We start from the raw sequence: 21,213 nt of genomic DNA on the forward strand, positions 1-21,213 counted from the left end.
CAAGTTACTACTGCCTAACAATTTGTACACTACTACAAAAGAGTAAGAGCTCTGTCAAGAGCTTTGAGCAAAGAAGATATTGGAGGAAAACTTAAAAATTCAAAGGACTCTTTTCCTGAATACAAAATCACCAGAGGATAAACTGAATCTACTCACAGGCATCTTTAAAGAAGGACATTCTTGGCAAACAATGTCCTTGAACTTCAGAGAGAAGAAATCCCCTTTTATGTTTCACGTATATTCTTCTTGCTATCTCTGAAGCCTCCCTTTTCCTGTCCCCTGTGGACAGTTTATGTGGCTTTATGTATTTTAGAGTTGAGTGTTTATGTGTTTCTGTTATTTTAGCCTCTCAAAAGCCTCCTTTGCTGAGAAACTGTCTTGTGTCTGTCTTAAATGGGGTGAGTTCTGTATAATAGCAGAAATGCAGAAAATGTGAAAGGCTAAAGTTGTCCTTTTGCCAGAGGAAAAAAAAAATCAAACCTGATGGTCAAGTTAAGATGGGTATGTTAATAGTAACCCAATGATAGCAAAGATTGTTTTGGAGTCATAAATGTCTCTTTACAAATGCCAAGGGCACAAGCGGACATTTTATAAGCTCTGTGGATATTTATTCAAGCATGTCTGGCTCTGTTGATCTAGAGCTTTTGGTATTTGTTGACAATTTTCTATGTTAAGAAAGTACTTTTTAATCAGATGAACTTTACAGTGGTCAGAGGTCAAACAAGTAATTAAAATTAACAGCAGTCCTGAATAAATAAATAACCAACAACAAACTAGAGAGAGAGGTTTCTTAGGTTGGCAGCTCTCTAAATAAAAGAGCTGTGTCATTAGGGAATAAGATTTACTTGGCTGAACCGCCCATAAATAAAAGGTTTCTGTAGTTTAGCAGTTGTTGATGGGGACAGAGAGAATCATCACTCTCGATGCTAAATGCAATGCAGCAAAGTAATTAAGGCTTTAAAATCAGATAGACTCAGGTATGAGTCAAGAATCCTTTACTTAGCAGTTAACTAGAAAACTTGTCCAAGTTGACTGGGAAAATTAACTTCTCCAAGGCTCATCTTCTTATCTACAGATGGGAATTATAAAAGTATCTGTGTCTCCAGGTTACTGTGAGGATAGAATAAAACAATGTCCATGGGCCGGGTGCGGTGGCTCACGCCTGTAATCCTAGCATTCTGGTAGGCCGAGGCGGGCGGATTGCTCAAGGTCAGGAGTTCAAAACCAGCCTGAGCGAGACCCTGTCTCTACCATAAAAATAGAAAGAAATTAATTGGCCAACTAATATATATAATATAAAAATCAGCTGGGCATGGTGGCTTGTGCCTGTAGTCCCAGCTACTCGGGAGGCTGGGGCAGGAGGATCGCTTGAGCCCAGGAGTTTGAGGTTGCTGTGAGCTAGGCTGACACCATGGCACTCACTCTAGCCTAGGCAAGAAAGCGAGACTCTGTCTCAAAAAAAAACAAAAAAACAAAAAAAACAATGTCCATGGACTCCTTCGCAGATGCACATACACATGCGATGGATGCTGGCTACTTGTGTTCTTCTTTGCTTGCATCAGCCCATTGTGAGCACACTTTCCCAGGTGTAAAGAAGGTGGCTCCTTCCCCCATCCTCCACTCCATCTTCAGTATCTGCCAAATTCCCCAAGAGGGACAGGATAAGTGACAGGGCCCTGGAGATCAGATTCTCAGAGCCCATATCCCGTTCGCTCACCTACCATGGCAAACACTGGCAGGTAGCCTGCTATAGCAGAAAAGAGTAAGAATTGTCCTACCTGGGTCTGCATGTGGGTTAGCAAGAATTAGTGGCCAAGTGAGATTAGGCAAATTCGCTTCTTTCTTTCTTTTTTTTTTTTTTTTTTTTGCAATGCTATAGTTTATTAAATGAGTGGGTTTTACACTATCATTAATTTCCAGAGAGAATATATTGAAAAAGTACAATTGGAAAGGGATGATATAAAAATTTTTCCTTTGGGCTAAACATCTAAGGAGAAATAAAGAAAAAACTCATTAATGAAATTAGAGACTAATCTGACATATTGAATTATGAGCACATAGCACAGGAAAGTAGTTTCCCAACAGCTACTCAGCTGTGGTAATAATTAAACTCGAAGTCCAGCCTCCTATTTATTTATTTATTTTTTAAGAAAGAGGGGTATAACAGTGACTTCAGTCCCTAAGAATCAAATGCTTGTTTAAAAATATTTATGGTACTCAAAGGAATAAACTTAGTAAAATAAAGCTACTTTTCCAAAACCATTCCACTGGTTGTTTAAATTATCTCTCTTTTGTTTTAATGACATTATGGGACATTTGGCTCAAATTTTGAAAAGCTCTGTAGAGGCAGAGGGAAAAAATGTAGATTAGCAATGGTAAATCATTTTTTTTTTTTTTTTTTTTTTGAGACAGAGCCTCACTTTGTTGTCCAGGCTAGAGTGAGTGCCGTGGCGTCAGCCTAGCTCACAGCAACCTCAAACTCCTGGGCTTGAGTGATCCTTCTGCCTCAGCCTCCCGAGTAGCTGGGACTACAGGCATGCGCCACCATGCCCGGCTAATTTTTTATATATATATCAGTTGGCCAATTAATTTCTTTCTATTTATAGTAGAGACGGGGTCTCGCTCTTGCTCAGGCTGGTTTTGAACTCCTGACCTTGAGCAATCCGCCCGCCTCGGCCTCCCAAGAGCTAGGATTACAGGCGTGAGCCACAGCGCCCGGCCTTGGTAAATCATTTTTGATGGAAGATACAATAGTTGTTGAAATTTTGGTTATCAGTTGAAATTCTGAAGGTTTCAAGATTTGAAGCCAGAAGAAATGGGGACTGGGCAATATTTGGTTTATGATAGTAAAGTCAGTAGCTTATGAGCAGTGGTGAAAACACTCACTGCTTGCATTAGGCATTGGCTACTAGATCCAGATCTTTCTGTCCACACGTCTATCTCTGCCACTTGCTGCTGCAGGAAGGCCCTGCTCTGGGCAGAAGTGCTCCCTCCTGTGGCCAGACAGGTGGGAACAGGTGTAGGTGGGTGAGAGCTAGAGCAGATCAGACAGGTGGAGGAAAGCCAGTTCCTCTCTGTTACTCACAGCATGAGACAGGGGGGTGAATTTCCTAACTTTCCACATTTTTTCGGTGGAGGGACTGCACTTGGGGACCCACACATGTGGCCATGATGCTGCAGATTCCCCACCCCTCAATATTCACCTGAGCCTGGGAGTGGGTGGGGGGAGGTGACGGGAGCAGAGACGTGTGTAGGACAAGTAGAGTCTAGGGGCTGTCTGCCATCCTGGGTAGATTACAAGTTCCTCAAGGGAAGAGACTCTGTCTTCAGAGGTATTATGACATCATGGTTTGATTTGGGATGCCAGAACTCTGCTACTTGCTATTCCTTAATACCTAACCACGTTCTGCCTTTGTTTTCTCAACTGTATAATGGGAATATTCATAGTCTATTTTTCATAGAGTTGTTGTGAGATTCAGGGAGTTAATCTGTCTAAATTGCTTATTATTGAATGGACACATGGTATCATGCAAACTGAATAATACTGGCTATAATATTCCATAGTTTTAACCCTGCAGACATTTTTCTGTGCTTGGCACAGAAAAAAAAAGCAAAATAATTTCTTAATAACTTTATTAATTTACTTCCAGACAGGCTTATATTTATTGTCTTAAATTAGCAAATAAAAATTGTATATATATTTATTATGTATAACATATTATTTTGACATATGTATATATCGTGGAATGGCTAAATCACACATATGTATCTTGCTCTGTAAACCTATATCTGTGTCTTGCTCTTGCCCTGTAATCCTATTGTGATCGTCTCTTGCTCCCCCTCGATAAATTTCACCTCGTGCTTGCCTTACTTTGGTGTGTCTGGTCATTCTTCCACCATGGGTGCGCCAAGAACTGACATTTCATTCTGAAACCTGACAGTACCAAAACGTCAGGATTAACTTCCCGAAGAATGGTGATGTAAGTTAAATGGAGCTCAGAGTCTTTGGGGGGTTTGTGTGTAGGAGGGTGGAAGATGAGGGAAATGACCATCTTTATAGTTATGATACTAAAGAAATGTGACTCCTGGCATAAAGTACTGCTCAAAAAAAAAGAAAAATGGGGTAAAAAAAAAAAAAAGAAAAGAAATGTGGTTCCAGTAGCTTGTGCCCACTGCATACATTTCGTTTGAGCAATGCCACATTGTGTTTGTCAAACACCGATCAATCTTATCATAAATTGTCAGTAATTGCAGAAGTAACCAATCAAAAAGGAAAGAAAGCCCACGTGTAGAAAATCCTGTTAAGAACGCACCGTTAGCCTTTAAAATCGTGGGCAGACAGCGCCATCTGGTGTACAGTTGTGTAAACACACATTGGTTTTTTTTTTTTGGTTTAACCTCCCTACTAATAATCAGTGTGATTCAGTTGTCTTTACAAAAACAAAGCGTTCTTGAGGCTTTCTCAGGGTTACATTTTGAGAGCCTCTGCTCATTCCCAAACATAAGGGTTTCTTAAGCCTATTATAATCTCACTAACCATGTTAAATTGGATTTGCCTGCTGACAGATCTTTATAAGAGTTAAGTCAAAGCTAAAGTCCAGGGAGCCAGAAACTATAAGTAAATAGAGAAAGACAGTGCGGAGAGAGCAGAAATTGTAGCCCGTGAGGGCTTGGAGGGAAAGAGACCATGAAACCACAAGAAGGGCAAAATACAAACAAACAAACATAACCGAGCCTGTCTTTGGGCTTCCTCATATGTTATTTTGAGTAAGTCTAGTTCAGGTCATGTGCACTCTGACCATAAACTCTTGTTCTTGAATGAGTCTCTGCTTCTTGTAACCAAATGAGCTGGACTAGAATACTATGTTTTAGTGAAGCAAAAGACTATAAATCCTAAAATCTGGCACGCTAACCTTGAAAAATCCCCCATGTTTGTATGTGTCACTTCTTTAAACTGATAGAGCCCAATAAATAAAATATAGGAAGGCGGAAGAAAATGACATGAGCCATTCAGATTTCTGCAGCCCACGTCTCTGACCTGCCTTGCATCCACACAATGCGACACAACTCAGCAATCAGCTTGTGCTGAAACTAGCAGGGTTCCAGACCCACCCTGTAAATCACCTCTGATAGGAGAGGGCTCTTCAATGCCTTAAATAAGTCTTGTAACTCATTTGATTCGTGAGTTAGCAATTTACTGACTCACTGTCAGCGTGGATTGTTAACTGGGGCCAAAATTGGCAACTTCTGAGGACATTTTTGGTTGTTACAACTGGGAGAGGGGCACACTACTGCCATCTAGTGGGTAGAGGCCAGACATACTACTGCAAAACATCCTACAATGCACAGGGCAGCCCCGCGAAAGAGAATTAGTAAATAAATCTTGTAACTCACTTGATTCGTGAGTTAGCAATTTACTGACTTACTGTCAGTGTAGATTCTTAACTGGGGCCAAAATTGGCAACTTCTGAGGACATCTTTGGTTGTTACAGCTTGGAGAGGGGCACACTACTGCCATCTAGTGGTTAGAGGCTAGACATACTACTGCAAAACATCCTGCAATGCACAGGGCAGCCCCACAACAGAGAATTAATAAATAAATTTGTAACTCACTTGATTAGTGAGTTAGTAATTTACTGACTCACTGTTAGTGTAGATTCTTAACTGGGGCCAAAATTGGCAACTTCTAAGGACATTTTTGCTTGTTACAACCTGGAGAGATGCACACTACTGCCGTCTAGTGGTTAGAAGCCAGACATACTACTGCAAAACATCCGGCAATGCACAGGGCAGCCCGACAACAGAGAATTATCTGGCCCCCATATGTCAATAATGCTGAGGCTGAGAAACCCTTGTGTCCACGGCAGGAGAAGCCTTAGAGGGAATTGTTAAAGTTGTAGGAACAGCAGAGGGTTGACCAGAAGTTTAGAATTCTACCAGGGGGACTGCTACTCGGCTTGGGGAACACCATTCAATATCAGTACCTGTACCTGTGATTTAACGCCAAGGCACAGGCAATAGGTGCCAGTAGAAGCTTCAGCCAGGACAAACCAAGACAAAATCTAAACAGACAGTCCTTGAGAAACTGAACAAAGCCACAGATAATGATTGGAGAAACTGAGGCTAATAAGTTTGAACACATTCATTCCCTTCCCCACAATCAGGGGATTTTGTGACTTAATTTCCCACTCATATGAAAGGAGGAAGTGGGCTTAGGTGAGTGGTAAGGGGCTAAATTGAGGTGAGCGGAGGAGCAGCAGGTTCATGGTAGCAGATTTAAATGCATGCAGATTTGAAAAAAGTCATGTTATTTTCAAGATGGGATAGCAGGCCTTTTAAAACTAAAAGGTGCTTTCATTAAGTGAGGTTTTGGTTGGTCAAGTTTAGAAAAGCAAGTCTCTTCCCTCAAGAGCATGCACGGCGGGAATCCAAGGCAGTCGTCAATTTCAGGACTGGAAGACAAAAGGCAACACTACCTCTTCCACACACTGCCCATTGAAATACATAATTTTTCTGATGGAGGCTTGCATTCTCTGGGATGTAGGCCAGAGAAATCATGGTCAGTGGATTTTCCTGTTACCAGGGGCTGAGGAGCAAGTTCCAAAGGGGGAATGTTCTGGAATACTCCTTAGGTGACGCCAAGTTGAAGATAAGCTTCAGGTTTTGCCTACAGGACATATATAGGATACTTGTCCGTGTTCTAAGAGGATATGAGACAGTCTACTTTGTGAATATGGAATTTTGTTTTTAATTAGGTTGGTCCACAGAGAACCAAACCTAAGGAATCACATTCTTTATTTTTTAATTTTATTTATTTTCCTTTTTTCTCTTCTTCTTTTTTTTCCTGCTCAAGTAAGAGCTGAGAGGAATTACATTCTTTCATTCATTCATTTAATAAACTTGTAGGTCTAAGCATTTTACCAAATGACAGAAAGAAGCATAAGATGCTTTATCAGTCCAGCAGCGACTACACAGGTGAATACATAATTGTAATGCAGCAATGAGGTCTCAACTGCCAGGAATTCCCTGGCTCTGCCGCCTTCTGTGACTTCTCAGGCAGTTAGCTACCCTTTCTGAGTTGTGCCCACATCACAAAGGTGCTGGGTACGTGAGAGAGAGAGAGTCTCATTAACCACTCCATAGTTAGCGACTATTATCCACAGAACCATGCTTTGGCTGGAAGAACCCTTTCCAAGAGTGGGAACTCAGGAGGCATGGTAATTTGCATTTTTAAGTTCTCCAGGTTATATAACATTGTGTTTGCATGCGCAGCAAAATTTGTGAATCACCCCGAGTGATAGCAAACTCTGGAAGGCTTTTGATCAGGAACATTTTACTCTTCACAAGAGCCCAAAGCAACTTCCTTCTCACTTCTCTGTCCCCTCCCTCAGGGCCTGGACTACATTTCCCAGGTCGCCCCTTTGCGGGCGCTCTTGCAGGATTGGTCAGAACACCGCGGAAGTGATTGCAGGTCGCCCAGCAACGGGCGGAGTCCTGGACCGTGACGGGATGCACACGCCCCTTCCCTGAGGCCTGAGGGGGGAACGAAGCTCCGCTCCACTTCCCGGATCACAGGGCGTTATCCGGGTTTGACGTCCATCCGAGTGGCAGAGCGAGCGCCTCTGCGCTGTCCCTGCCTTTCCCTCCAGGCCCCGCCCCTTTTGCGCTGGCAGCTGCAAAGCTCGGGAGACTGGATCGCAGCTGTATAGTCGGCTGAGCGACCCTGGGCACCGCAGTGCGCAGGCGCGAGCGGTCGAGCCCCGGCGCGCGCGGCGCGGTTGAAGCGAGAGTCAGTTTCAGTGTGAGGAGAGCCTGCATTGGGCAATCGGGCGGCTTTCCTGTCAGCGATGGCAGCCCTCCGCTACGCGGGCCTGGACGACACGGACAGTGAGGACGAACTGCCCCCGGGCTGGGAGGAGAGAACCACCAAGGACGGCTGGGTTTACTATGCCAAGTAAGGGAGCCGCCGGGCCTGGGACGCACCTGCGACCCTGCGCTGCCCTCTCGCGCCACCTGTGCGGGGGTGGGCGGCGCGGGGCCCGCGCCTCAGCGTGACGAGAGCGGTGCAAAGTGGAAGCGATGGTTAAAGAGCGCCAGGTGGATGGTTCGAGGGTCGTCCCCGTCCAGCCCCACAGGGCTTGGCCCCCCTTTGTGGTCCCTGGGTCTAGCAAGGGTCACCTGGCGGGCGAGCGGGCGGCTTTCCTGTCAGCGATGGCAGCCCTGCGCTACGCGGGCCTGGACGACAGGGCAGTGAGGACGAACTGCCCCCGGGGCTGGGAGGAGGGAACCACCAAGGACGCTGGGTTTACTATGCCAAGTAAGGGAGCCGCTGGGCCTGGGACGCACCTGCGACCCTGCGCTGCCCTCCCGCGCCACCTGTGCGGGGGGTGGGGGGAGGGGCGCGGGCCCCGCGCCTCAGCGTGACGAGAGCGGTGCGAAGTGGGGACGATGGTCAAAGAGCTCCAGGTGGATGGTTCGAGGTCCCCGTCCAGCCCCACCGGGACTGGCCCCCTTCGAGGTCCCTGGGTCTAGCAGGGGTCACCTGGTGGAGCCCAGGCGCGCGCTCTGCTGTTCACGAGGCGGCACTGCGTGGTCTGTGGTGGAAAACCGGTTAAATCCCGCCCCCTGCAAAAAGATTAGAAAATTTTTAAAAGTGTAGATGCCCACCTTCCTCCTCGAGGGTCTGGGATGGGGTGTCTAGGAGTGTTTATTTTTTTTAACAGCTGTCCTAAGGAGCTTCGTTAGCGTTTCCTGGGAAAGTTTTGGAAACTCTGGCAGAGCCTTGCTCCATCACTAACTGTGTGAATTTGGGCCACTGAAAGGACATTTAATCTCAGTTTTCTCATCTGTAAAGTGAGTTGATGTGAGAGTCACTTTGGGTACTGTGCATAAAGCACCTAGCGCAGGGCCTAAAGGATACTCTCTTCAGTAACTGTTAGTCTTTCCTGATGGCTCTTTAGCTGTGATGACAGTCCTTAGATCAGCACCTTAAAATCATCTGGGGACTGTCTTAAATATAAATTTTGGGTCTCCGTGGAGAACCTACTGCAGCGGACTCTCAACTTGGGGAAATCTGTATTTCTGAGCCTTTCCAGGTGAGGTGGATTATCACTTGGCTTTGAGAAACGTGGTTGTCAATCTGTGACTTTCAGCACCTGGAAAACTTTAAAATTAGCTTTCCCTGGGCCCCAGAGAAGTCAGAATTAAATTAAATCCAGAGATTCTGATTTAATTGATTTGGGCCCTCCCCTCCTCTGTGTTCGTATATTGTAAAATCTGGTCATTCTTATCTACTCAAGGTGGTTGTGAACTGCTCTTTGGTGGCCTGGTAGAAAGAAAAACAGAAAAAACAAAGAAGCATCAGTTCATTCATTGAAGACATATAGAGCTTATGCGCCAGGCCCTTTGCCCAGCACTGGTTATACTGATAAGGAAAACCCTCATCTATTACCTAGTGCATCAGCATAATACTAAACCTATTACCTGGCACATCAACTATTACCTGACACATTAGCCACGTGAGATCCCACCCCTTGGACCACCCCAACTTAATAAAAGTGGGAAAAATTCGGGTAGATGGGGCTCAGAATTTGGTAGCGAGACCCCTCTGAGCCCACTGGCAAATAAACCTTGATTCTCTGACTCTCCATGTGCCACTTGGTTTGTCCTCGGAACCACCCGCTGTAACACTTGCTGTAACAATACCAAGATAGATAAGACTCAGTTGTCATCCCTAATGAGTGAGCAGTCTTAGGGCAGAGTCGCATGTAGTAAAATAGTCTGCCATGACTGTGTGTATGGGTTGGTGGGGTGTGTTAGGAGGTGACCTGGGAGAGTGATCACCTGAACTGTGTCCTGACCACAAGAAGAGGTAGGTGGGACAAGACGACAGCCCAGGTAGAGGAAACACTGGGCATGGCCTGTCCAGGGACCGGTGTTCTGTGTGTGGTCCAGGAATGTGACAACTGAGGCAGGGAAGGAAAGACACAGTTCATGGAGGCCCTTTTGTGCCTTGCTGAGGATCTTGGGCTCTGTTGGCAGGCCCAGGGGGTCCCTAAAGTTTTGGGGCCAGGGAGTGGCATTAGGTTTGTGTCTTTAGAAAGGATCTCTGGCTCTGGAGAATCAAAGGGACAATTCCAGCAACAGGGAGCCATTAAGCTGTTGCAGGGTCCAGGCAAGCTCCAGAGCAGGTAGTTGCTGTTCCTTCTGCCTGAAGAACTGTAGATGATGGGCCCCTTTCCATTCTTCAGAGTTGAGCCTAAATGTCACTGTCCAAGAGAACTTCCCAGGTGTGGGTGTCCCAACTCCGTACCTATCACCTTGTTTGCTGCTTGTTTATCTGCTTTCCCATACTTAGCATTATGTAGAACTCTTTTTTTTTTTTTTTTTTTTTCTGAGATAGAAAGAGTCTCATTCTGTTGCGCAGGCTAGAGTGCTGTGGCGTCAGCCTAACTCACAGCAACGTCAAACTCCTGGGCTCAAGCAATCCTCCTGCCTCAGCGTCCCAAGTAGCTGGGACTACAGGCATGTACCACCATGCCCAGCTATTTTTTTTTTCTAAATATTTTTAGTTGTCCAGCTAATTTGTTTCAGTTTTAGTAGAGATGGGCTCTCGCTTTTACTCAGGCTGGTCTCAAAATCCTGAGCTCAAGCTATCCTCCTGCTTCAGTCTCCCAGAGTGCTAGGATCACAGGTGTGAGCCACCATGCCTGGCCTATGTAGAAATCTTGTCCTCTTTCTCCTTTGTTCTGTCTACCTCCTCCAGATTTTAAACTTCATGAGGGCAGCTTGTTTGCGTCAAGGATGCCCCTGGCCTGTCCTAACCCTGGGTTCCTTTGACCTCTCCTGACCTGCCAGTGACCTGGCTCTTTTCCTTTCTAACTCTGGAAACCACACTCATCTTTCTCTTGGAGTTTGGGAAGCTTTGCTAATGGGCTCTTCTAGTCGTTCCTCTTTCCCTGAATGGTCTTCCTCACTGGGCAGCAGGGCCATGCTGGAGAACAGTCCTGTGGAGCCCCCTTTTATAGCCTCAGCCCTGTCTTGTGTGGGTGCTGTTGGCCTCTCACTTTCCCACCTGCCCCATGGTGCACCCATAGGCCTCAAAGGCTTGTGTGTCTTAGGGCTCCCAGGGACAGGTGTCACTGAAGATAGACCTGTGGGCAGAGAGAGCTGCCTGGCCTTTCTCCCAGCCACCCCACCAACAGCTCCAGAGCAGACCCTCTGTGGGAGATGGAGTCAGAGGGACAAGATCTTCCTGGGTCGTCCTTCCCTGTCCCCGTGTTCTTGTGAAGCCAGAGGGACAGCCAGCCTCTCCCTGTCAAGAAAAGGTTCCCTTGACCATGGAGCTGGTTGTCCTTACAGTTGGCTCTAGAGCTCCCTGGTAACTTAAACTATGCTTTAAAAAACAAACAAAAATCAAAATAAAAACTTTGGAGGATGTAATGTGTAAACTTTATTTTGATCCCTTTGGTTTAAGTAAGGTAAGATTACTGTTAATTATCTCTTTAGATGACAAGCTTATTGAAAGGAAAAAAGAGAGCTTCTATTTAAGGGGGAATAAGATAACGCTTTGAGGACATGTATGATAGTTTTCTCTTCATTAAAAAGTCATTTAAGGTTATAATTAAAAATATCTTTTAATTTATTTTTATATATAAGTATTTAAAATAATACTTCTGTTGAAAGACACAGTTCTTAGTTCTTCACATGTTAGCTTATTCAGTCCTCTATAACCCCCCAAAGTAGGTGGTGTTATTGTCCCCACTTACTGATGAGGAAACTGAGGGACAGGGAGGTGGGTGGCTAGTGAGTTGGAGAACCAGAAAACCTGGGCAATCAGGCTCCAGAATCCTCACTGCCACATTGCTGTCCCTTGACTTCAGATAGGTCTGGGTTCTCTCCCAGGGACAATAGTTCTGCATGGGGTGGTCGGCAATGTCTGGAGATGCTTGCTTTCTTTTTAAAAAGAGTGGGTCTTGCTATGTTGCTTAGGCTGGTCTTGGACTCCTGGCCTCAAGTGATCCTCCTGCCTCAACCTCCCAAAGCATTGGGATTACAGGCATGAGCCATTGTCCCTGGCCTCAGAGATGTTTTCCGTTGCCACAGCTAGGGAGAGTGGTGTATCAGCACATAGTGGGTAGGGGCTGGGTATGCACAGGACAGTCTCCACAACAGTTACCCAGCCCCACATGAATGTAAGACACTCTAGACATGTTCTTTCAAAATTGAGAACATAGGTTGACAAAGTTTATTTTGTTTTTTAAATGTCTTTCGTGATAGATAAAAATGTTCCGCATTTTATAGCTCCTTTGGAAAGTATTTGTTTATTCTGTATATTTACATATGTGTGCCTACTGTGGGCCAGGCTTGGGGCTGGGTGTCTGAAGGCCCTGCTTGACCTACTGAGGGCCTGGGACACTCTTTACTGCCTGCCATCGGGGCTCACTGTTGCACTTTAAGGGATCACTTCATGGATTCTCGCGGGGAGACTTTTTGGAGCTACGATCCAAGTTCATTTGATCTATGCCTATGAGATGAAAACTACTTTTAATTTCAGGCCAAGGAAAGTGCAACGATGTCTCTTAAGTTCCCTGAAGCACCAGTTATGGCCAGACAGGGAGCAGGAAGGTTGTATGTTACTGCCAATGCATGTTATCTGATTGCTGTTCCTGTCAGTTTGCTAGGACAAGCGGAGTTGATATAGTGACATTCCCTTTGTGTCAGTGAAGGGTGGCTTATCCGTTACCTGGGAGTCAGCGCTTCCTTTTTGCAAGTAGTGTTTGGTGGTGTTTGAAATGCAGAGTAGGAGTTTGTCTTTGCTACTGATACTGTAGCTGGTACAAGGATTTAATCGTTCTCCAAGCCCTGTCACAGGTGTTGGTGTCTCACCTTTCCAGCAGCTCCGTGAGGTGACCATAGTGTCAGGGATACTGGATGGCTGGTCGCAGCTAGTATGGGGAGCTCAGGTGTCCTGCCTGAGCCCAGCATCCCTGAACTATGGCAGAGGCCCAGCCGCCTGGAGTTTGTAAAAACAGACCAGAAGCCAGCAGTACATGAAGAGACCTTGCCTTGTGACTTGCAAAATTTTATAGAAAATTCAGGCTCTCTGTATTTTCTTTCTTTAAAAGAATATTGAAATTTTATCATTTAAATGAAATAATATTACTTTCTATTTTGTCATGCAAATGTGAACTTTTAGGAAATCTAAACTACCCTTTGAATGCCTCTTGCCCCATTTGGCTGTTTTCCTGATTAATTGTCTTTTCCTGGATACCCTATCACCTGATGACAGGTGTTTCTAGTTATTGATATGCTATTTCAATTATAACTTTGAGTGTTTCCTAAGTTTAAGTTTGGCACAGAAATCCGTTTGTATAATTGATTTGTTCAAAATAATAGCTTGTATTTTGCAGGGCTTTTTATATGCCAGGTACTATGTGAAACCCTTTGTGTACACTATCCTCATAGCAGCCGCCAAGGTCAACACTAGGATTATTTCCATTTTGCAGATGAGGAAATGAAGGCCAAGAAGTTGAGTTATTTGACTAAAGGTGCCCAACTAGAAGACCTATGGGGCTGTCTTGCTGCATTCTTTATTAGGAATCAGTGCTTACTGAAAAACCTTGAAGTTACATCTGCAGAAAGAATGAACATTTTAGCCGGGCTTGGTAGCGCATGCCTGTAGTCCCAGCTACTCGGGAGGCTGAGGATGAGGGAGGATTGCTTGAGCTCAGGGGTTTGAGGCCAGCTGTTTCTTTAAAAAAATAAACATTTTAAGATTAACTTACCTAAATTATATTTGAATATCAGCATTATAAATAAGACATCATGAATTTTGTCAGTATATCCTGGAATAAAACTAAAACAAATGTAAAATGTGTTTCTTGGTATTTTGAGTGATTCAGCCAGCTTCCTAAAGCTGACCCCATAGCAGGGGTCCCCATCGTCTTCCTTCCGTCTCCCCCACTACACCTGGCTGTTAAAGCCAGGATGCTGGGAAATTTCCACAGGATTGCTGCTGCTTCCAACCTGGAGAATTTGACCTGATGCAAACAGTAAAATTTGTGTTCTGAAAATTTTTTGAATACTTGTTTTTACTACTCTTCAGAGAATTATCTGGGAGAGAAAAAATTTAATACAATTAGTTACTTTTTAGAAGTGTTAATATTTACTATTATTTTTGTGTGTTTTTAACAGTCACACTGAGGAGAAGACTCAATGGGAACATCCAAAAACTGGAAAAAGAAAACGAGTAGCAGGAGGTTTGTATGTTGCTGTCATAAAGCAAATAATGTAGTATTTCAAATGTTATTTAGATAGGGAAAATGTCACAGGCAGTGAAGTGACAGGTCATTGTGTCTTTTCGGGAGGGCTTTCTGGGAGAGAACCCATCAAGGAATAGGACTGTCGCTCTGAGGAGCTTCTGGGATTTGACAGAAGAAGGTGATGACATTGTGAGGTAGAGTGAGGATGATTTCTCACTAGTCTTAAAAAGTATCAAAATAATTCGGGCCTTTGATTGACAGTTTATTAAGTTTCCCTATAGTTGCACAGTTTGTAAAAACTTTTCTTGGTTTTTGTATGGAATTAAAAACATCAGTGTTTTATGGCATTCATAAACATTGCCATGACTTCTAGGTACTTCTGAGCAAGTGTGTGATTCTTTGAATAGAAGTATAAGAAGGTCCCTGCCCTTAAGAGGTTAGGGTCCAGTTGAAGGGACAACATGTACTTGAAAACAAAAAAAAATGGAAGTGCTCTATAATATTGTATGAGGCATCACAAGTCAGCACATGGATGGTGTTGGGTGCCAACTATACATATGGTTATGTTTTGTGAGCTCATTCAAGGGAGAATTGACATTGATTGGAGCAACTAGTAAGGTTCGTAGGGTGATCAAGAATGAAATAGATTTTCTTTAAAGCAAGAGGTAGGAATATGGAGTCTAGTTGGAGAACTGGGCCTTCTGTATCTGAGACATTTGGAACGTGTGATCACAGCCAGTTGAAGCGACCACTATTGGCTGAGAGGGCAGATGCCTCTCCTTCCTGACCTGGGGTGGGTCTTCACCCTGGCACATGGAGACCTGTCAGTCTGTCTTGTGTTTCAGATTTGCCATATGGATGGGAACAAGAAACCGATGAGAACGGACAAGTGTTTTTTGTTGAGTAAGTATCTACATAGAAACTACCCCCAGCCATCTTACTTTTTAATAGGAATTTTTTTTTTATCACAAAAGTAATACACATAGTAGAAAAATATGAAGTGGTATATACCTATAATCTTATTAGCAGTGATAACTTCTTTTAACTGTTTTTGGATTTATTTTCTATGCACATACTTTCTTTAAAAAAAAGTAGGGAATGCGCTATGTTTAGTAACCTGGTTTCACACATAATATATTGTGAGCATTTTCTCATATCCTTGCAGAAGATGATATTTAGTGGCTATAGAGTATTATTTTGCACAGATATACTATAATTTATCAAATTGGGTATTGGACATTGATGTTGTTAAATTCCCATTATTGGGAATCTATAGTTATAAACAATGTTTTGAGTATCTGTAAAACCCTTTCACTTCTGTGATTCCATTTTTAGAGTAAATTCCAGTATTAAACAGCAATAGTAACCACCTGTCCAGCATATAGCATGAGCCAGGCATGATTCTAGTCTCCTTCTATCTGTAGTGTTAGCTCATTTGATTTCCACGGTGCACTGGGAAGTGTCACTGTTATCATCCCTGGCTTACTGCTGATGACACAGAGTGAGTAAGTGGTTTGTTAAGGATCCTTCAGCAAGTAAATGGCAGAGCCCGGATTCGAGCCCAGCACCTGGTGGTCTGTACACTCGGCCATCATAGTTAAGAGGGGAATGAATGTTTCATGACTATCCACATGTAAATCGGAAGATTGCATATTTGATGGGATTAGGATTAATTGGTTAAGTTGATTTAAGCAGTAATTATTTTTCTGAAGTTACATATGTAACATAAATTTTTTTTTTTTTTTAACATTTGGTTCAAGTACATAGGCTTTTGGGGTTGGGCCAGGACTGCTCTCTGTGTGTGGGTCTGCCGATTCCCCAGCACACCCAGAGCAAAGCATCTGTAGTTTCTACTTTTGCTTTCTTTAACCTTGAGCAAAAGCTTATATTTTCAAAGAATCTGAATGCTACATCTCTTGGGAGTATTATGGTGTTTTTCTAGCATTTTTACTGTGCTTGATTGAACCAAAACATTTTTTTCCCTAGCTACTTGTCTTTGAGGCTCTTCAAAACATTCAGCCAAACTTTTGGCTGAATGTTTTGCCAAACATTCAAACATTCATTCATGTTGTTATAGTGACAGTTTTCACCTCACATGTTACCAGTTCATGTAATAATAGTTCATTAAATAATGCAGTCACAGTAACAAGTTCAGATGGCATAAGTGGTTTTTGAACAAACAGCGAACTCTTGGTGCATATCCGTTACTAGGAGCAAATGGGCCAAGGTTTGCTTGGGATGAGTGTCTCAGCCACCATGGCCAGCCCCAGGAATATGAGGCTCTGTGGCAGTTGGATAGGTGGCATGTTTGTTGCTGCCTCTTAGTTTGTAAAAGGTCTTTCCCCCCTGATTTATAAAAGCTTTTTTCATCAACAAATTAAGGATATCAACCCATTATTGGTTGTATGTTGCAAATGTTTTTTCCAAATTTTTCTTTTAACTTTGTTGATTTTTTTAAAAAATCAGCTATAGAATTTCTTAAATTTTTGTGTGGTCATCTCACTTTTCTCCTGTCTAGGCTTTGCCTTTACATTAATGCTCGGCAGGTTCTTCCCCTGAAGTAGGTGTTAATCTTAATCAACCTAGAGCAGTGGTTCCCAAGTGTAGTTCCTGTACCAGCAACATTAGCATCACTTGGGAATTTATTAGAAATGTACATTCTTAGGCTCCCAGGCTGAGACCTGTTGAATCAGCAACTCTGGGGACAGGGCTGGCAAACTGTGCTTTAACAAGGCCTCTAGAAGATTCTGTCTCACACTAGTTTGAGAACCACTTGTCTACTCTAGAGCAGGGATTGTCGACTTTTATCTGGAAAGGGCTAGATGATACCTTTAGGCTTTTCCAGCCACATGGTGTCTGTTGCATTTATTCAGCTCTGTCATTGTAGTGCTAAAGCCACTATACACAATATGTAAATGATGGGCATTGCTGTGTTCCAGTAAAACTTAATTTACAAAAAACAGGTAGTGGGTCAAATTTGGTCAACTCCAAGTCTTAAGTAGAGGAATAAGCAGGGGCTTTGGAGGCAAGCTTGGCTCCCCTGCTGGTCACCTCAATTCTCTGAGCCTGTTAAAGTGGTGTGATGGTAAATGTTTAATGACAGCTCTTTAGGGGGATAAAAGCCTAGATTTGTTTCTATGGTGTAAATACGTTTTTTACAATTGCCAATTTCAAGCTACCAAGGCAAAGTCACTGAGGAAGAGATAGGCACGTTTGACTTTTATGAGATGGCTCCCACACAGCACTGCTCTGTTTGTATATAACATTGGAGTTACACAGCTCATCTGGCAGGCAATAGATGTAATAAAATAAAGGTTGGATTATTCTTGGGACTTAGTATTTATAGGATGGTAAGTATGGATTTTAAACTATATAATTTTATACACGTATTATGAATACATTATAAATTATGAAACCTCATCTATTTCTGGAAAGTTCTTAATTGTTTTTAAAGATATTTTTAGGTCTTTATCTTAAATTCCAAGAATACATTTAAAATGTAAAAAATCTATTAAAAGGAGTAACTTTTTAATCCATATGTGCCAATATATTATAATATTGTTTCTACAAGATTTAGATCAACTCCAATCAAAATTAGAGTACTTGTAGGAGGTATGAGTATAATCTTAAAATCAAAACCATTAGAATTAGTTGGCTAGTTTCACATTTACTGTTACGGCTTTTATCATTTTGAATTTTGTACTTCTCTACCAGTCTTTGGGCCCTTGCACAGGGCTAAGAGATTTAATTGAAATCTACCAAGAAGAGTGTTTGACAGATCTTATAACCACACTTACATGAATTAAATAAAAACCTTCTCAAGGAGCCTTTTTTCGAGATTTGAGGATATAAGGCAATAGTTAGTGTGTGTTACGGTGTTTCATAGGCAGTTCTGAAGGAAAGGCTTCGATGACTGTCTTTCCAGGCAGGAATGTAATCCTTGTGGAGTCTAGAAGATATTAAATGGGCACCTGCTCTTTCTAGGCTTAAGAGTAAGCCCTTTGGTACGTGAAAAATGGAGTTTGCCTAAACCATAAGATTATATGTATAAATGCCTATGTTCACTGCTTTTTCCTTTTCTGTGCAGCCATATAAATAAAAGAACTACCTACTTGGACCCAAGACTGGCATTTACTGTGGACGATAATCCGACCAAGCCTACTACCCGGCAGAGATACGATGGCAGTACCACTGCCATGGAAATTCTCCAGGGCAGAGATTTCACGGGCAAGGTGGTCGTGGTCACTGGAGCTAATTCAGGAATAGGTAGGCTGTTAACTTATGACACTTTATTTATTTTTTTGTGATTGTTATCATGAAATCCACTTAAATCTAACTATAATGGAATTTCATCTCATGGTTCTATAATTTAAAATGATTTTTAGCCTTTTCACCTATCATTTCATTAAAATTACAACCTTTTTTTTAAAAATCCCAGTGTTATCAGGGAAGGCTATGTAGGGGCCGACCTTGAAGTCTCTGAAAGCTGAACACTCAGCAAAAGTGCGTGGCTATTTTTGTATTCAGGGATTAGAGACAACAGGCTCCATCTAAGAGTTTTTGACCTGGTCTGTGTGGTGTACAGACATATTCCAATTACCTGGGTTATTCAAACGAAAGTTGATTGGTAATAGAATACAGGGAACGACAAGGTATTAGGACTTTGGAACAAAAGGTACTGCAGGCTTTGGTTGGTCACTGAGCATATCGTTTTCATTTGGGAACAGGATCTTATTTCCTTATAAAATTGGAGAATTAGTTTATGTCTTATGTCTAAATTAACCCTTTTAATTGCCAGTGTCTAACCACAGTGACCATCATGTGGCAGATGGCTTGTGAATATCCTTTCTTCAATATCATGGGCTGTTAAAGAAATAGGAGCAGAGCAGATGCTTGCATCCTAACTCTTCATGTGATTTTATTATTTTGTCTTGGTTTGTTTACATGAATATCCAAATCATTTACAACCAACCGCTTTGAGTAAGGATGAGCATCCTTAGATTTGTTTACAGATAAAAAAATGGAATTGCACTTGGCTGTCTTCTGGCAAGTTCTGTCCTTTTGACCCTTCTAGTCCCCATGGTTCTCCCCCTGCTGGCTGCCTCTCTCATAAGCTTTTATCTCCTCTACTCTCCCCTTTCTCTGTTTTAAATTTTGACCAACTCCTTGAACCTCCAGCAGCATGCTGTAGTGTCATCAGGACAAGCACAAGAGGTAAAAATACATTGTTAAAGGGTCAATCGTTGTGTGGCACAGGTTCTAAAATCCAACAGGCTATACTCCGAGAGCAGAATTTTTTTGCTTGTACTTGCCTACTTTACCTTAGTAATGAAGCAAATGGGATTTTTTTTTAATTGGAACGAAATTATTTATTTAAAATCAACTCTCACACCTCATCCTGGGCTCAGAATATGTTCAGTTCAATTTTCTGAACTTCCGCATAGGAGCAAATTCTATATAATTGCCATTGATATCCAAACTGATGGCATAATATTAAAAATAATAGCTGGTTCTTCAATCCAAGAAGCAATATGTTGTGCTGATTGTATTGACTTCTTTTATGGTGACCGTGTGGACCAGTACATTGAAGAATAATTAAGAAAAAAATAAAGATTTAAGGACGTAAGAAAAATATCATTTTTTATTTAACACTCAGTTAACCAGAAAATTAACTAAGAGATCTCATTCCCTTAATTTTCCAGCTTGACTGTTTTTCTTTAATTAGTAAGATGTGTGACTACTGATTATTTTCTGTGTTAAGTGTTCAAACTGCTCCGCCTGCCATTAGGTAGCAGACCTTTGAATGTAGCCAGTGCTCTTGCAAAGATTTGCAGCACTATGCCTATGAGGTTGTAATCCAGGACTAATAAGGTTCGTTCAGAATATAAAAAGGGCAATGTCTAGTTGGATATTTAATTATGATGGAAAGACAGAAGGAGATTCTGAAGCATTGAGAATAAATATGTTGTTGAGCAGAATGTCCCTTCAACCTTTTAGAGTAAAGCTGAAAGTGCTTTGTGCCTCTTCACAGTTCCCACTTCCCCCAAGACTCTTCCTTCCTGATGTCCGTTACTCATTTTGCAGACACTGCAGGAGGTGTCTGTGGTCCAGGCCAATGTTGCGGCAGATCGTAATGCTCAGGATGGCACAGATGGTTTGGAAGGTCTTAGGGAGACCAGCCTTTCCTACTAGAGGACCCAAAGTTCTTTCCCCAGCTCTAACCTTCCCTCAGAAATTGCCTTTAACATTGCCACCTCTCCCTACTCCCCTCCACCCTCGGGAAGCATGAGTCTAGGTGAGTGCTGAAGATCTTCATTCTGAATTTTTGAAATCATATCCTACTGCGAATTCCAGGCAGTCAATACTTGCAAATCACTCTCACTCTGCAGCAATGGTGTCAGGCTTAAAGAAAGGAAGAGGCTGTAAAGATAGGTGCATGGCTTTGCCAAGTGAGCTTTTATGTCCTACATGGCTGCCTTTAGAAAGTGTCCTTACCCAAGTAGGCTGTGGCTTCCAGATAAAGTCCTTCCTTCTACTGAGCTATACAACATGCCAATTTATAAATTGCTATCATTGCTTTAGTTCTGCTGATTGCAAATGAAATAGCTGAATGCTGAGTAATCTGGCATCTTCATTTCCCAAACTTCTGGGGCATTCAAGAGTTATCTTCAGTCAAAGCTTTATTGGTGTGGGGGTTCCTTTTGGCCACTCAGGGGAGCTTGTTTTCTATGTATAAATTGTTAAATCTTATAAATGTTGTTCTTTTTGAAGCAGAGTGGGCTGGAACAAAACATAACAGTATTTATTTTGAGTGGTGACTCCACCATAAAAACATAGATTCCTAATTTACCTCATGATGGCTGATTTACAAATCTAGTATTTCCTGTAGTTCCTTTTAAAAAACAAAACAAATTCCTCACAAGGCAGTGCTTTGTTAGTGCTGCCATTG

General features: G+C 42.6%; 1 protein-coding gene across 2 annotated transcripts in view; it reads left to right on the forward strand.

Moving 5' to 3' along the window:
* Positions 1–7,547: 7,547 nt before the first annotated feature.
* The window catches only part of WWOX (WW domain containing oxidoreductase), a 915,638-nt gene continuing 901,972 nt past the window's right edge, over positions 7,548–21,213 (forward strand). Inside the window, exons 1-4 of one of the 2 annotated variants that reach the window (XM_012749330.3) lie at positions 7,548–7,954; positions 14,197–14,261; positions 15,110–15,167; positions 18,352–18,530. In XM_012749330.3, coding sequence (XP_012604784.1) covers positions 7,848–7,954; positions 14,197–14,261; positions 15,110–15,167; positions 18,352–18,530 — 409 coding nt within the window. In that variant the 5' untranslated portion in view covers positions 7,548–7,847. The remainder of the gene's footprint in view (positions 7,955–14,196; positions 14,262–15,109; positions 15,168–18,351; positions 18,531–21,213) is intronic. The other variant, XM_012749333.2, reaches the window with a different exon arrangement.

Source organism: Microcebus murinus, chromosome 20 (assembly GCF_040939455.1).
Source record: "Microcebus murinus isolate Inina chromosome 20, M.murinus_Inina_mat1.0, whole genome shotgun sequence".
Classification (NCBI taxonomy): Eukaryota; Metazoa; Chordata; class Mammalia; order Primates; family Cheirogaleidae; genus Microcebus; species Microcebus murinus.